General features: G+C 36.6%; 1 protein-coding gene across 4 annotated transcripts in view; it reads left to right on the forward strand.

The window, feature by feature from the left end:
• Vsig1 (V-set and immunoglobulin domain containing 1) overlaps positions 1-15,268 on the forward strand; it is a 168,819-nt gene that overhangs the window by 127,850 nt on the left and 25,701 nt on the right. The window contains exon 1 of one of the 4 annotated variants that reach the window (XM_028876984.2): positions 9,045-9,192. The exons of 2 other annotated variants lie outside the window; for them this stretch is intronic. In XM_028876984.2, the coding sequence (XP_028732817.1) occupies positions 9,141-9,192 (52 nt within the window). In that variant the 5' untranslated portion in view covers positions 9,045-9,140. Of the gene's footprint in view, positions 1-9,044; positions 9,193-15,268 lie in introns of those variants that run through there. One more of the 4 variants, XM_028876985.2, reaches the window with a different exon arrangement.

Below are 15,268 nucleotides of genomic sequence, written 5' to 3' on the forward strand. Positions count from 1 at the left end.
GAAAAATTGAATTTAATTTGTATTTACAATAATGTGATTTTTTTAATTATTAAAATAATCCCCAAAAGTTAAGAAAAGAAAAAAAAGAAAGAAAATGCAATACAGGCCTGCTTACAGCCTCATCTTCTGGAGACATTTTGTTAATTGAGATTCCTTTCTCTCAGATGACTTTAGCTAATGACACAAGCACCACCATGTAAAAAAAGGGCACAGTAGTATGTGTTTGTAATCCTAGTGTCAAGAAGACAGAGACAGGCCAAACTCTGAGGCTCACTGACCACCCAGGTTAGCCAGCTAGACATGTTCCAGACAAATGAAAAACCCTGTCTCAAAATAAGTAAACAAAAAACAAGGCAGTCAGTGCCCATGGAATGACACCTAAGGTTGGCTGATGACTTCCAAATGCAAGGGAACAGACGTGCAGGCATACACACACACACACACACACACACACACACACACACACACACACACACACACGCATGCACACCCCCCAAAACCTCCACAATGCAGAACTAACATCCAATATACAAACCAACCACCACCACCAAAAAAACCTAGGCCTTTTGCTGATTATCTCTCTTTTAAAGTAAATTCAATGGAATCCACCAACTTTGCTATTTTCTACTGCTTTTGTTTGTACTTTGTGAGCTTCTTCATGCCTGAATCCCATCCCAACATTTTTCGTATTTTTGAGATATTCAATCCTGGTTTCTTTCTAGGACTTTCACATAAGTGATTTTATCTCTTTGTCTGTTATTCCTGCCCTCAGAAATGCTACAGCTCTATCTCTTCTTCGTCGTCCATTATAAATCTTCATCGTCAAAAACACTGCTCTGATCTGACCATTGCATATTGTACATGTATCGAAACGACACATGGTACTTCATAAATATGTATAGTTACTATGTGTCAGTCAATTAAATAATATCCTGTTCCCTTCCTCCCAGAATCCCTATCTTCTGCCAGGCAGATTTACATGGAACTCATGCAACAATGATACAGACCACATTACCCTTTTTGTACTTAATGCTGTCTGTGTCGCCTAACAAAACCTATCACAATCCTCTATTACTTAGTATTAACCTCATGTGGTGTATTTGGCAACAATGTAAGCTTGGGAAGCAGGGACTGTATATTGACTACATGTTTTCCTGTTTCTTTCTGGGTACCAAGAGGTCTTAGAACATAATGGGGAAAAGCATAAGCTTTGGATCAGTAACATCTGGGTGTAAGCCCTTGTTCTGCCCATGGCAAGTTATGTGACCATTGCATATAAAATACTTACCCGGGTTACTGTCATCTAGTAAGCTGTTATCACTGGGTAACCTGTAATGTAGCTCAGATACTCTTAACCAATTTGTGCAGTTGTGAAATGTTTCAGTATTTTCATTTCAGTTTTAGCATTTCCAGTTTTGAAGATTCTTTTTGATCAGATAGGACATTTTCAGAGAGTATTTTATGTAACTGATTCAAACATCAGGCCCCACACTCATCCAGTAGAACATGATTCTTCATCATTTGAAGAATGGAAACAGAGAGGGTGGTATGGGACGCCTTTGTGTTCAATATGGATAAGCTTGTGCATGTGTGTGTTGTCCACGTGGGTTCTGTGCAGCTACTCATATGTGTGATTTTTTTTCCAAAGCAGACTTTATGGCATGTGTTTGTACAGTGCGTCAATACAAATTACTTAGGAGTAGGCGTCCCCAAACACTTTAATGTACACAGCCAGTTGAGTCACACTATCGGTTAACATACAGTTCCTGGTACTAACCCTTTCCAGCCTCTCTACTATCGCTAGGTAAGCAATCTCAGACTACTCAATGGAAGCTGACTCATTCTTACTGTTAAAACATGATTTGCCAAAGAACTTTCGGCATAGTTCTTCCCTGTGGTACAGGAAACAAGTAGTTCCCAAATTCTACTGGACAGGAACCCTCATGGCCCTCTTTAAATATACACCTGAAGTCCCCCTGCTTCATAGTACAAATTAGCATTTTTCTAGAAGCTTCTGGAAGATTCTCAGTCAGATACCCAGAGTATACACTTGAAAACTGCAACTTCATATTAGGTTCATTACTGATAGGAATTCAGGTCTTGTACGTGTGCACAGCAGGGCAAGGGTTACTCTCTTTGTATAGCAACATCACAAAATTCACTTGAGAGTTTGATTTGTTGGAGTTCTTACCCTGAAACTTCCAATTTTGTTGTTGATACAACTAAAAATTACATGGTACTTTTTAATGTTTGCAAGGCAAAGCAGTGTTAACCTGCTATTATTGTTGGGACTGATTATGTTAAAAAAACAACAAATATAATACATCAAATGCATCTAAATGAGTGTTATCCTTCAAAAGATTGAGCTTGAGATACTATGAATATGAAAAATAGAGTTCACCATACTGCTTTTAAGCATTTGGTGGGTGCTAATATCAAACCAGGTCCTTAAGCCACAGTGATTTAACCATACATTAACAGCACCTGTTCCAGAGCCAGGTGACTCTGGAAGCCCTGGCTCTGGCATCTAGATGATTATTGAAACACCTTCTTTGGAATCATTCAACAGAAATATAATATGTAGGCTCTAAGCACTGACAATATAATGCCTATTCATATACAATTTAAAACTAAAAATACAAACCATAAAAATATATTTTAAAAGTCCCATAAACTCTGATTTCTTCATGGTAACTGTTTTGGTGAATAAACACTACATTGTGAAAATCTTTAGCTAAGGATGTCTCACTCTCATTCTTTTGTTTCTATAGATCTTTATCTCTTTGATTCACATGTAGCTTTCCTAAGAATGGCATAGATTTCTTATGGAAACCTCAGATTGCCTCAGAGCTCACAAACCAGTCAAAGGTAACAGACTACTGTAATCACACCTCATTTATTAACTACAAAACAGCATTACTTTGATGATCACTTGCCTTATAAATGAGACTTGGCCTCAAATGACTTAACTGTTTCCAAAGAGTAAATCTCATTCGTGTGATAATGTTTTAACACTATCCAAGACATTAGAATATTTAAAATTGTTTTACTGTATCTCATAATCCAGAAAAATAAAGTTCAGATGTATTGAACCTATATTCATAAGTTTTTCCATTTACAAAGTAGTTCTTATATATTAGCTATGTGTCAGGCACTGTTCTAAACCCTCAGAATAGTGAACAAAACCTGTGAATTCTTATCCTTCTGAATCATACATTCTTCCTAGTAAACTAGTACAGTATCCCCTTCTTGTTAATGGAAGATATGTTCTAAGACCCCTGATGAGGCCTGAGACTGCAGCTACTGCTTAACATTATATATACACACACTCTATTTTCTCCTATACATGCATGCCTAAGACAGAGTTTAATTTATAAATTAAGCTCAATAAGGGATTGATTAAAAGTAACAATTAAAAGAGAATAATTACAATATAATGAAAGCTACTTAATGAGGGTTTTTTTTTATTTCTAGAGTTTAGTATTTAGTAGTTTTGAGGTATGGTTGACCCTGAGTAACTGAAATCATGGGGGAAAGAAGCAGACAGGGAAGAAGAGAGTACTGTATGTTAGAACAAGCGAAAAGGTCCAGGGGGATTGGAAGTCTGATGAGAAGTCAGAATGGAAAATTGTGTGAACAGCTTGTAATCCAGTACTCAGAAGGCCCTCAGATGCAGAAGGGTCATTGAAAATTTAAGACCAGTCTGGTCCTACACAGTGAGTTCCATGTGAGCCGGGGCTACATAGCAAAACCCTATCATTTGAAACAGTGAGTAAAAAATGGACACCTTGGGGACAAAAAAAAAAAAAACAGTTTAGCAGAGACTAGAAGATAACACAGGAATTCTCTCTGTTTATCTCCTAGAGGAAATATTCCTATGTAGTGTCAGCCACCAGAAGGAATATTCTAAAAAGTGAGAACTTGCCTTATGGGCTGGCGACTCAATAAGGAGAGCTGTGTGGCTGATGCAGAGGAGTGAGAGGCAAGTATGGTAGATGAGGTCACAGAGGTTATGGGGTTGGTGAGACATGAATTCCAGGGTCTTTCAAATATTCTAGTTTTAAAAAAAAACTTTAAAAATTTTTAATATTATGCTTTATTTAACCCAATGGATTCCAGATGTTATTTCAACATGTAATCTGATGTGTGTGTGTTGTACTACAACACATCACAATTCAAACTAGCCATTTTAAGAATGATTGAGGGTGATTCATAGCATTAACTTGGGTCTACACAGGCACACAGACACATATGTCACATATATGCCTACACACATGAAAAGTGGAAAAAGATTTAAAAAATTCCTAGCCACCTTGCAAGAGTTCAGAATCCATAGCTCTGAGAAAAACAGAGAAGGCACTAGACTTGATTTAACTTGGAACCTATCTTGCTCCATCAGCAACATAGAACATATTGGTCGAGGCACAGCTGTGAAGGCAGGGCAGTATCACGTTGTAACTGTGATAACAGCGCAAATGAAAGAAACATTCTCATTGTTAACAAGGCTTTGAGAAACGTGCACTCTTTCACATTCTTGGTAGAGATTTAGGTTTATGAACAGTTTCTGGTGGACAAGTTTGTAGTCCACCAAAATTTAAATACTAGTGTTCTTTCATTCAGCAATCTTTCACTAGGAACCCAATCTACAGAAACAATTATACAACCTATAGATACCTAATTGGCAAAAATGGTCATATGAATGGGCAAAATATAAGCAAAAGATGTTCTTAGCACCATCGTTCATAGTAGTAAAACATGGAAATGATTTATTCTATTATTAATTTTCTATTGGTATAGAAGAAAGTATAGTATGCTTATACTATGAAATATTATGTAGTCTTCAAAACAAGTAGAGCACACCTGAAGATGTAATTGGACATAAAGACAAAGATAATAAAGCTGCTTTTTATGTAGAAAATCAAATTATAGAGTAATATGCATAACATGATCAATTTTCTGTTAAAAATCATTATGTGTCTCTTGAAAGGATTTTGTTTCTAGGTTTTGCTTGTTTGTTTCTTTGAGACAGAATCTCAGACTTTTGCTGGGTTGGCCTTGAACTCAGAGAAATTTTCCTACCTCAGCTTCTCATGTACTGTTCATTGTGTGTTTCTGTGTCAGCATAGAAAATGCTAACAGCCTGTTGCTTGTGAGTATGAGGATGAAATTGAACATTTGGGTGAAGGACTAGTGGTGTGATTTTCTTTTGTACATCCCTTTATTTTTAAAATTCCTTTGCATTCTAAATGAATTACTTTTATAATTTTTAAGTTAAAAAATGAGAGAGTACCTTTCTGAATGGAGATGGAGGAGGACTGGTTGGGGGGTAGATGGGACGTGGGGGGAAGAAATGGAAGAAGAGGCGGGAGGAGAAACTGTAGTCGGTATGTAAAATAAATGAAAAATTGTAATAAGAAAATGAGGGAGTGACGAGGCCACACTTTTCTGAACGTTCCCAGGAGAGAACTCAACAGGCAGCACATTTGTTACAATATAATCAGTGTGCCACTGTGGATTGTGATGGGAACAGCCTCTATTATGCACTGTGTGGCCTTGGGAAAAAAACACGATGTTTCTGAACTTCAGTTTTCTCATGTAGAAAATGTAGATAATACCTGCCTTACTTATTTTATCTCTAGTTATGGAAAGAAAATGGAAAAGCAGTTTAAAAATTATAGAGCCCTCTAAAAATGTGAAGACTCATATTTTATGTGCCAGTTAACGGACCACTTCTTTTGAGCAGTGGTCAAGCAACATAAAAATTCAGTTCCAAGTAGGTGATTTGCATGATTTCCTAGAGTTTAATGGAACTCCTGAGTTTTATGTAGCAGCAGTATAGATATTTCACTTGAATGTTCCAGAGTGTTTTGTGTGAACTATCCCTATACAGATAGGTTTACTCTACTTCACTAATCTTAAAGCCAATTACTTTAGTCATGTAGCATTAGTCAGCAAGCTTTTCCATGCTTAGTGTCTAGCATTCATTCCTCTATGGCTAGGTGGCTAGATATCCAGGTTTATCTGGGTCTGTCTCAGTTTACCCTGACCATCTTGTATAATTGCCAATAATGCCCTTTTTATTCCACCAAGTATCCTAGTTATAATGAATGCCTTAGGGTTTCTATTGCTGTGATAACACAAGATAACAAAAAACAACCCGGGAAAGTGTTCTTTGGCTTACATATTCCAGGTCATAGTCCAGTGGAGGAAGCCAAAGCAGGAATTTAAGGCAGGACCTGAAGCAGAAGCCATGGAGAAATGCTGCTTAGTGCCTTTGCTTCCCCTGGCTTTCTCAGTTTGCTTTCTCATACACCCCAGTACCACAGTGGTTTGTGCACCCCCCACATCAATCATTAATCAAGAAAGCATCATGTAGGCTTGCCTATAGGCCAAATATGGAGGCATTTTCTCAGTTGAGATCTCTTTTCCCAGATATGTCTAGGTTATCGTCCGGTTGATACAAACGAACCAGGCAATCAGTTATATTGACACTCTACTATGGTCACATATGGAACATGGGAGGAACATAGAAAGCCCCTGGTTGAAAAACACCATACCTAAAAAGAAGACTAGGTCATGAAATTTGAGAGGAAGGGAGAATGGGAGGAAATAGAGTGGGGAGATGGGTGTGGAGATGATATAAATACAGTACTCACATAGTGAAAATCTCAACAAAAAGAAAAAACAGAAAATGGCTAAATCAAAACAAGCTCTCTTTCTCTACCCGACTCCCATACCAAGAGAAATGCCAGTGGTTTCTAAATGAAAATGGTGGGTCTTTGGGAGACTTCTAAAAGCTGAGGCTTAACCAGGGCTCATAAGAACTGGTGAAGGCCTCCAGAGGGCCACCCTACGAGCTGTCCTCTGGTGCAGAACTTTCCTTATACTTTTTATCCTCATCACATTGATTAATTCTCATGATCCAAAATTTATTTAGAGAACAGAAGCAATTGATCATCAAATAGTGAAAAAGAGGTTGCAAATTGTTCATTGTTCTCTCCTGCCTTGAAGCTGGGATCTTCTTTTACAGAAGGGACTGTTTCCTGGAGGAATACAGATAGAAAGAAAAAAGAAATTTGGAGTATGAGATATCTGCGGAGTGAATTTTCCCTTAATGACAACCTAGGAACTCAGGGGACTGTGAAGGTGGGCTCAGAAAGGAAAGGAGGTATCAGGGGCATGCAATACTTATTTGCAGAAAAATGTCTTGTGCACAGTTCTTGCCTTGAACGGGAAAACATGTTTTTAAACTCTGCCACCTGCTATTTCTTCTCTTTCTCCCCATTCTCTATTGCCTAATACCCAGAATTAGGCTGATTCTCAAGTAACATCTGCATAGGTCTGGGAATATGACTCATCATATTGCTTCTGCAATAATAATTGATTACTAGGTACATTTTTGGACACACTCTTAAGTTATGACCTTCCTGCATAAGGACTCATCTTTCTCCCTTAAGGGTCTCACTCTCCCTCAAAGGGTTCACAGTCACTGGATGTAGGTGAGACTCAGTTAATAAAAAGGAAACTACAGAGAACAATTGAGTATCAACTGTCCAATACTGATTTTCTCCAAACAAAATGTAAATTTATGACAGAGGTATCCCAGCGAGGGCTGGCATGTATATTTACAAAGCCTAAGAACATGCTTAGACATCAAAGTGAGGGAATAGAAAATTCTGAGGAATGGAAGTCCTTAAGGTTTGGTGTCAGACATGGGTGTGGATAGGAAAAGTCTGGAAGGAGGTGTTAGGTCTGATAGACGTGAAATGGTTTTCTTAAGAGGGAGGAATTCACTTCACTAAAGAAAGTTGGAAGTAAAATCGTTTTTTGTAAATTAAAGTTCATAAAACATATCATTTAAAATGAGTGCTTTTCATCTGACTAAACACTTTGAGCAATAAATTTTTGCAGCATTTATTGTGGCTATAGTTCAGATGTAATGAGGACTAGATCATGAAAAGCTGGGAATCCAGATGAAAGACTCTAGGCTTGCTGGCAGTCCACAGACAATGTTAATGAAAATGCATCATTAGAGTTGGGACATTAGCCTGAGACTGGTATACTGATGAAGGAGAAAAAAGTCCAGAAGAGCATTCAGGAGGCTGCTGCTGTAAACTAGATCACAACGGAAGCAGCAGGTTGGAGAAGGGACAAATTTGAGAGTCACTGTGGAGATGGAAGCAGCAGGACTCAGGGAGGCCCTTAGGTTTCTCAGAGTTCCTTAAGCATGAGAGGAACTCTGTCTGAAATTCATGTTCACATTTTCCCATGCCCTTCTAGTGAACCTCTAATTTCTGAAGAAACCCTGTAGCATCTATGAAGTAACTTAATTCTGCAAAAATGCAGACTCACCTAATGCCAGACTTGGAGCATCTATTCACTTACCTGATTTTGCACATTAGGTTAGTGAGTGTTACTGTGTTTCTAACTTTGGAGACATGAGAATGGAATTTTACTTGCAATTTTGATAGAAGGTGTTTATACTGGTGGTCCTTCAAAAAAAAGTCATGTGCCTTGAATTTGTTCCCATAGAATGAATACATTTTTACTTCATAGTCTCTGGGCCCTTCTTCTGAACCTCAAATCCCCTGAAGAAACTGTATCACCAGTTTACTAACCTAGTTTATGAAAGGTGCTTAGTGGATCAATGCTCTAAGACTTTCGTGGAACTATGGGAAATTAATTAGCCTTGTCAAATTTTATTTGTATAAGTTCTCTTCCAACTATATCTTTGTGGAACTATTTGAAATTAATTAGCCTTGTCAAATTATATTTGCATACGTTCTCTTCCAACTATATCTTCTCTCCTCCAAGTACAAGTTTTTAATAAGGTTGATTTTAAACAATGAAACCTAAGAGAATCTGTACAAAGAGCTGGAAGAATTTAAATCCATGAGTTTATTATTAACACAGTAGCAAATATATCAAGGGAACACACCCCGGGAAAAGTGTTTCAAATAAACACAGATCTGCTCAGAGAGGTCTGTACCCAATAAGCAAGCTGGAAAAGGCCTATTTGCTTGATGATGCCCAGCAGATAAGCCAGGCAAACCTCGGTGTGATTGAAGAAGCCAGTTTGAAACTCAGCCTAGTTCAGGCAAACTCCTGACTGGCACCTGCTGCTCCAAGCGATTCTCAGAATGATGGTGTTCGCATTTTGGAAGGTCTTTCTGATCTTAAACTGCCTTGCAGGTAAGGAATGGATCTAACAACCACCTACGGCAACTGGAAGTCGAATTTCTCTTTAGACTAAAATTGCAAATTTTTACAAAAATCTTCTTCTCCCAGACTTCCAAGAGATTGTGATTAACGTGCTGGTTATTTTCAGAACTCTTGTTTAGCAAATATGTTCTGTGTTGATGATTGGGAGGTCAGTCTGCGGTAAAATTGGCTTACACAGCTTCTGAAATGTGTTTCCCAGTTTCTTTGTTTTCCTGTTTTCTTTATTTAGTTCGAAAGGTAAACATGTAAATTTACTCAGAAAGCACAGTTTGTGCTTAAAGATAAGATTTCTGTTTTAGTTCAGTGTATCCCCTAAGCTGGGGCTCAAGACTACGTGAGCATATTTGTGGAGAGAGGAGAGAGAGACTCCTGGAGTGCTCGGTTAGCGAAGATTTCCCATGGAGAGTAGTTTTCGAGTTGTAGGAATGTATTGCAGAAATTATACAATTGACTTATGTAACAATATGGTTGATTTTAGGAATTTGAGCAGAACAAAATCATTTTTAGAGCCTCAAATCCCTGTGTTTATTAAGCTCAGGAGACACAATTTATTTGGAAAGTCCCTTGGCTGAGTTTTTAAAGCTAATGCCTTGTATATTTTGAATCTGTTCTGATGGTAAGTTAAGTTTATGGTAGCTACAATAATATTGTTTATCAAACAAGGGAACTCTTTTAAGTCATGAGTAATGTTAGGCTGTCATTAGCATGCAATTTTATAAACATATTTAATGATACAAAAACATGCTCAAGATAAAGTATGTGAAAAGTCATGACACACAACATTAATTATAATAAATTAAAAGAAGATAATATAACAATCATGATTACTTCTGGGTGATATGATTAAAAATTTTGATGTTATTTCCTTGATATTTTATGATTCGGAAAAACATTAATTGTAATACTGCCTTGTGGTTAGTAGTAAATCTTTAAATATCCATTGTTAAATGTTTTAACAAAGATGTTATATGGAGTCAGAAGTCACCAGAAAGCAATTTTGAATTTATTCCATGATCTATCCTGGTCATAGAGCTGGAAACATGTTACTTAGTTACTTTATCTTAGAGTTTTGTTTTTATTTAATAGGTGAGGAAAATCTTGGTCATCTTTTTCATTTGTTAGCTAGTTTGGGTCAAACCATAGGTTTTCTGTACCAACCCTCTATGAGCACACCTTTAGTCAGCATAATTCTTTATGTAAAGCCTTACTCTGTTCTATATTAGACATAGGATCACAACAGATACATGAATGACTTTTATTATAAGTATGTACATATATCTATATATAATTTTACTGATGATGAATATAATGGATATTCACTATATTTGAGAATATGGAAATTTATAAATAAAATATAATCTTACCACTCAGATTTGAGTACATTATCTATTTTTCTTTATAAGAATGGATATTACCCAGTGGTTGGCTGTGGATCTCTGCATCTGCTTCCCTCAGTTACTGGATGGAGATTCTATGATGACAGTTAGGGTAGTCACCAATCTGATTACAGGAGACGGCCAGTTCAGGCACCCTCTCCACTATTGCTAGTAGTGTTAGCTGGGGTCATCCTTGAGGATTCCTGGGAACTTCCCTAGCACAGGTTTCTCCCTAACTCCATAATGGCTCTCCTGGAGTCCAGTCGAAGAGAGGGAGGAGGGATTAAATGAGCAAGAGGGGTCAAAATCATGATGGGGAAACCCACAGAGACAGCTGACCCAAGCTAGTGGCTGCTCACGGGATCTGGACTGACAGCTGGGGAGCTTGCATGGGACGGAACTAGGCCCTCTGAATGTGAATGACAGTTATGTGGCTTGGTCTGTTTGTGGGGCCTCTGGCAGTGGGACCAGGATCTGTCCCTGGTGCATGAACTGGGTTTTTGGAGCCCATTCCCTATGGGGAGATACCTTGTTCAACCTTGATGCAGGGGGAGGAGCTTGGTCCTGCCTTAACTTGATATGCCAGGCTTTGTTGACTCCCCATGGGAGGCCTTACCCTTTCTGAGGAGTGGATGGGGGTTGGGTTGGGGGAAGTAGGAGGAGGGGAGGGATGGGGTTGGTATGTAAAATGAAAAATTTTCAAAAAAGGAATATATATTACATTCAAATGGGGCCTATACCTTGTACCTCATTTTTCTATTATTTAAACAATGATTTAGCATGATGTTGGGATCTTGATTGTAACTTTCAGTAGATGACCCAATCAGAGTAAGCCATAAATACCTGCGTATTTTTTCTTAATTAATGGTGTGATTTTGTTGTTGTCAGCACTGTTTGATATATGCTGTGTATTTATGCATATATGTTTTAGCTGGCCCAAAGCAAAATCTGATAGCACAGCAGGTGGCATGAAAATATAATATCATCTGCTGTAGTCACCTTCATATGGAAGGCATATAAAGGAAGATTTAGGTAATCTACACGTGTTATTCACAGAGATCCAAGTCACTTTACTGATCCTGAGCCATTAGTTGATAATACGGCTATAGGAAAAATGATAATGTCTCTATAAAAGTATAGTTCCATGCTCAACCTGCATTTGTTTCCTAAAAAGGATATTTTTTTGTATCAGGCATGTTGCAAGGAACCTAGTAAACATGTTGAAAGAATAATTTGCCACCCTCAAACCCAAACATCTGTAAATGATTTTCATATTCACGTTTAAAATCAAATTTCTGCACAGCTAATCAGGAAGACGTTATTTTAATCAAAATACTCTCAGTGATGTCTAAGGTCTTTAATTTCCATTTCAGCAAAACTAATTTTAGTTAAAACTTTCTTGTGCAAAATTGATGCATGTCGTTTTAGCTCCTTGGATATGTAATTGTCACCTGTTGGAAAGATATGTCACCCTTATTTTCATTTAATGGAGGTATGCATTTCAAAGAAGTAATATATTTGAACGTTGGTTTTGAAATCAAATGCAAAAATTGTATGATCATTTGGTTATATTATTTTTTTAACTAAAAAATGAAGCAACTTTACATGGAGGGGGATAGAAATGAAATCATTTGAAATGCACCTAGTAAATACATCCAATTGGGCAGTGTTTTTGCTGTGGCACCATAGTAGTCTAATCTTCCAAATAAGCAAGGACCGCATTGTAGGTAATAAATGAATGAATAATCATCACAAAAATAGAGCACATTTAAACTCTTTAGAATGTTGATTAATTTAAGCATACACATCTTGAATTCTTTTCCTTAGATGATAAACATTTATTTTTAGAAGCAGTCATGTACATTTCAACCACATATGCAGTTTTGCTTTGTTTATCAATTCAGTCAAGTCAATGAGGAAGATTATAAGCCAGGGTTTTGTTTAAATTGGGTATTAATATTTAGCCTGTAATTTATTCACAATTTGGTTAATGTGGGTATTTTTATTTTCTCAATTTTAAATATTATTTTCAATATAAAGTAAATTTAATCCAAAGAAAGAATTTTTTTCTCCTGATACTCACAGAACTGCTTCCTGGTTAGTACTACATTTGCCCTGTTCATTATCTGCATGTGACTATCTAAATTTAAATTAATTCAAGCTAAGTAAAATTATAGCATGACTTCATCGGTTTTCAAAGCCACATTCCATGTGAGTAGTGACTACTGAATTGTATGGGGTGGAGACAGAACACTTCCATGGCCACCATCATCCTCATGATCACAGAAAGTTCTGCTGGACAGTGATGAGCTAGAGGGTGATCTTAGATGATTAAATAATATGCAGTAACAGAATGTTTTCATATTTTTTTTTACTATCCAGATCTTTATTTCCAATCACACTCTCCAATCCAAAGATATATTGCTGTTTACAGAAGTGGTTTATTCTATGTACAAGACAGAAAATAGAGAAGACTGACCCAGGCTAGTAAAGTACATTTGTGGGGCTCTTCAAAGAACCAACTGAAAGAGTGGCCAGATGCTAAAAATTGTGAAATTAAAGTGAATGAGTTAATAAATAATACTTAGATTATAACTAAAACTAGAAGCTAAATGCCCATGAACCCAAAATTCCTGAATAGGGCAAAATTAATGACAATAGAAATCATTTTGATATTCTGGGATAAAAACCACTATATCATTTGGGGATATATTTATATATATTTCTTGTCCTAGAATATCAAAGCGATTTGGGCAGTTGTATTTCAGGAACTCAGTTACTATGACTGCAGTTGTTTGAAATCTCTACTCCATTTAACTATTGCCACTCTACTCAACTAATCCCATCTCAAGGCTATGTATGGAAGAGGCTTGCTATACTTAATTATATGCTTTTCAATATACTATTGATGTTAAAGAATACCCGATATGTGTGCATTTCCTCTAAATTATGCGCCGTGTTGTATAGATTAGTATGATGCATTTAAAAATAGATAAAATATTGATGGTTTAGAGTGTTTCACAAAGCACTGAAATATCGAATTTCCTTAAACAGATGAAGTAAACAGTTGTACCATGAAGGAAGTATTTTGTAAAGTTTTTACATCTATTTAATTATTTTATGTGCATGAATGATTTACCTACATGAATGTCTGTGTATCATGTATGTTCCTGATGCTATAGAGGTCAGAAGAGGGCATCAGATTTTCTGGAATGATAGGGATGATTGTGAGTCAGCATGTGGGTGCTAGAAAGGATACTGGGGTCCTCTTCAAGAGTAACAAATACTGTAAACCACTGATCCATCATTCCAGCCTCCATGAAGGATGCCTTTTAAGAATATTGATGTTTTTTTTTTATTAAAATATAAGAAAAATCCATTTCTGAAGGCTCATCAGAAGTGTAAGTATAGGTACCTGTTTTTTAGACTCTTGTTTGTCAGTGTTTTATTTTTTCTAGATATTTTATGTCATCAGATTTCTTTGGAGTATTCCTGAATCTTTTTCTCCACTTGTATTACTGTCATTGACAGGCAATATTTGTGATGGGATCATTTAGGGATTGACTTGTCTCTCTCTGATGTCCTGGGACCTTAGGCCTCCTAACTTTTGTACATATTTCTTCTCACCCTTAAAGTGCCAGTTTGTACAAACAAGACTATTCATTAATTCTTAATTTACACTTAGGATTTTAAACACTTGCTTCTGTGGTGATATATCCGCTTTTTTTAGTGCTCATTGGTCTGAGTAGAGTTTCTTCCCATGACATCTTTCCCAATCATAGCTCCTTAAATTTCCCACCAGCGCATAATCTTCCAGTGTGAAGGAATAAAAGATATGTTCTCTGTCTAATGCTGTTGTTGATACCTTGATACCTGAAATACTCTTTTTTTTGTCTTAAAAAATAGATCTAATAAAGTGGTCTGGTGATTTTGCTTTGCAATTGTGAGGCAATGTGAAGTGTTCTTAAAAATGTCTCACTTTAAAGTTTGAAAATACTGTCTGAATTCCAATATGTAATTTCTGAGCTTTTATAAATCTCAAATTATTACAGACACATGTGTCTATTATAAAAAATAGGAAATGTTTGAATCAGATTTGTATTGCTTATATCATTAACTTTCAGTCACTACCACTCTGACCTGTGCTAGAAATGGCTTTCTGTTGCTTTGACGTGGGAGGCAGAGATTGGGACTCTTGTTCAACATTATCTCTCCAGTATTGAGCATAAAATTGATGTTCAACACATTCAGAGTCCTAGTTAGACAGGAAATGTAAACTAAAAACCTATTACATATCAAAGTGACCATAGCTAGTATAGTGTGCATTTATTTGTAAAAATTTTTTTTGAGATTATAATTTACTTATATTTCTCCCTTCCCTTTCCTTCCTCTAAACCCTCCCATATGTACTACCCCTTATTCAAATCCATGGCTCTTTTCTTTACTAATTGTAATTATATAGTGTATATTTCAAAGTCGCTAAGATAATACATTTTAAATGTCCTCATTACCAAAAATGATAAATGTGTTAAATGATGGCTATATCAGTTAATGATACAATTACTGTGTAATATATCAGGACATCAAGGATACCACACATGCACCCCATGTGTACCTTTCAGTTAATTTTAAATTGAGAAACAAGGAAGTCAAATAAGAGTCAGACATTA

The sequence above is a fragment of the Peromyscus leucopus genome, chromosome X (assembly GCF_004664715.2).
Source record: "Peromyscus leucopus breed LL Stock chromosome X, UCI_PerLeu_2.1, whole genome shotgun sequence".
In the NCBI taxonomy this organism is placed as follows: Eukaryota; Metazoa; Chordata; class Mammalia; order Rodentia; family Cricetidae; genus Peromyscus; species Peromyscus leucopus.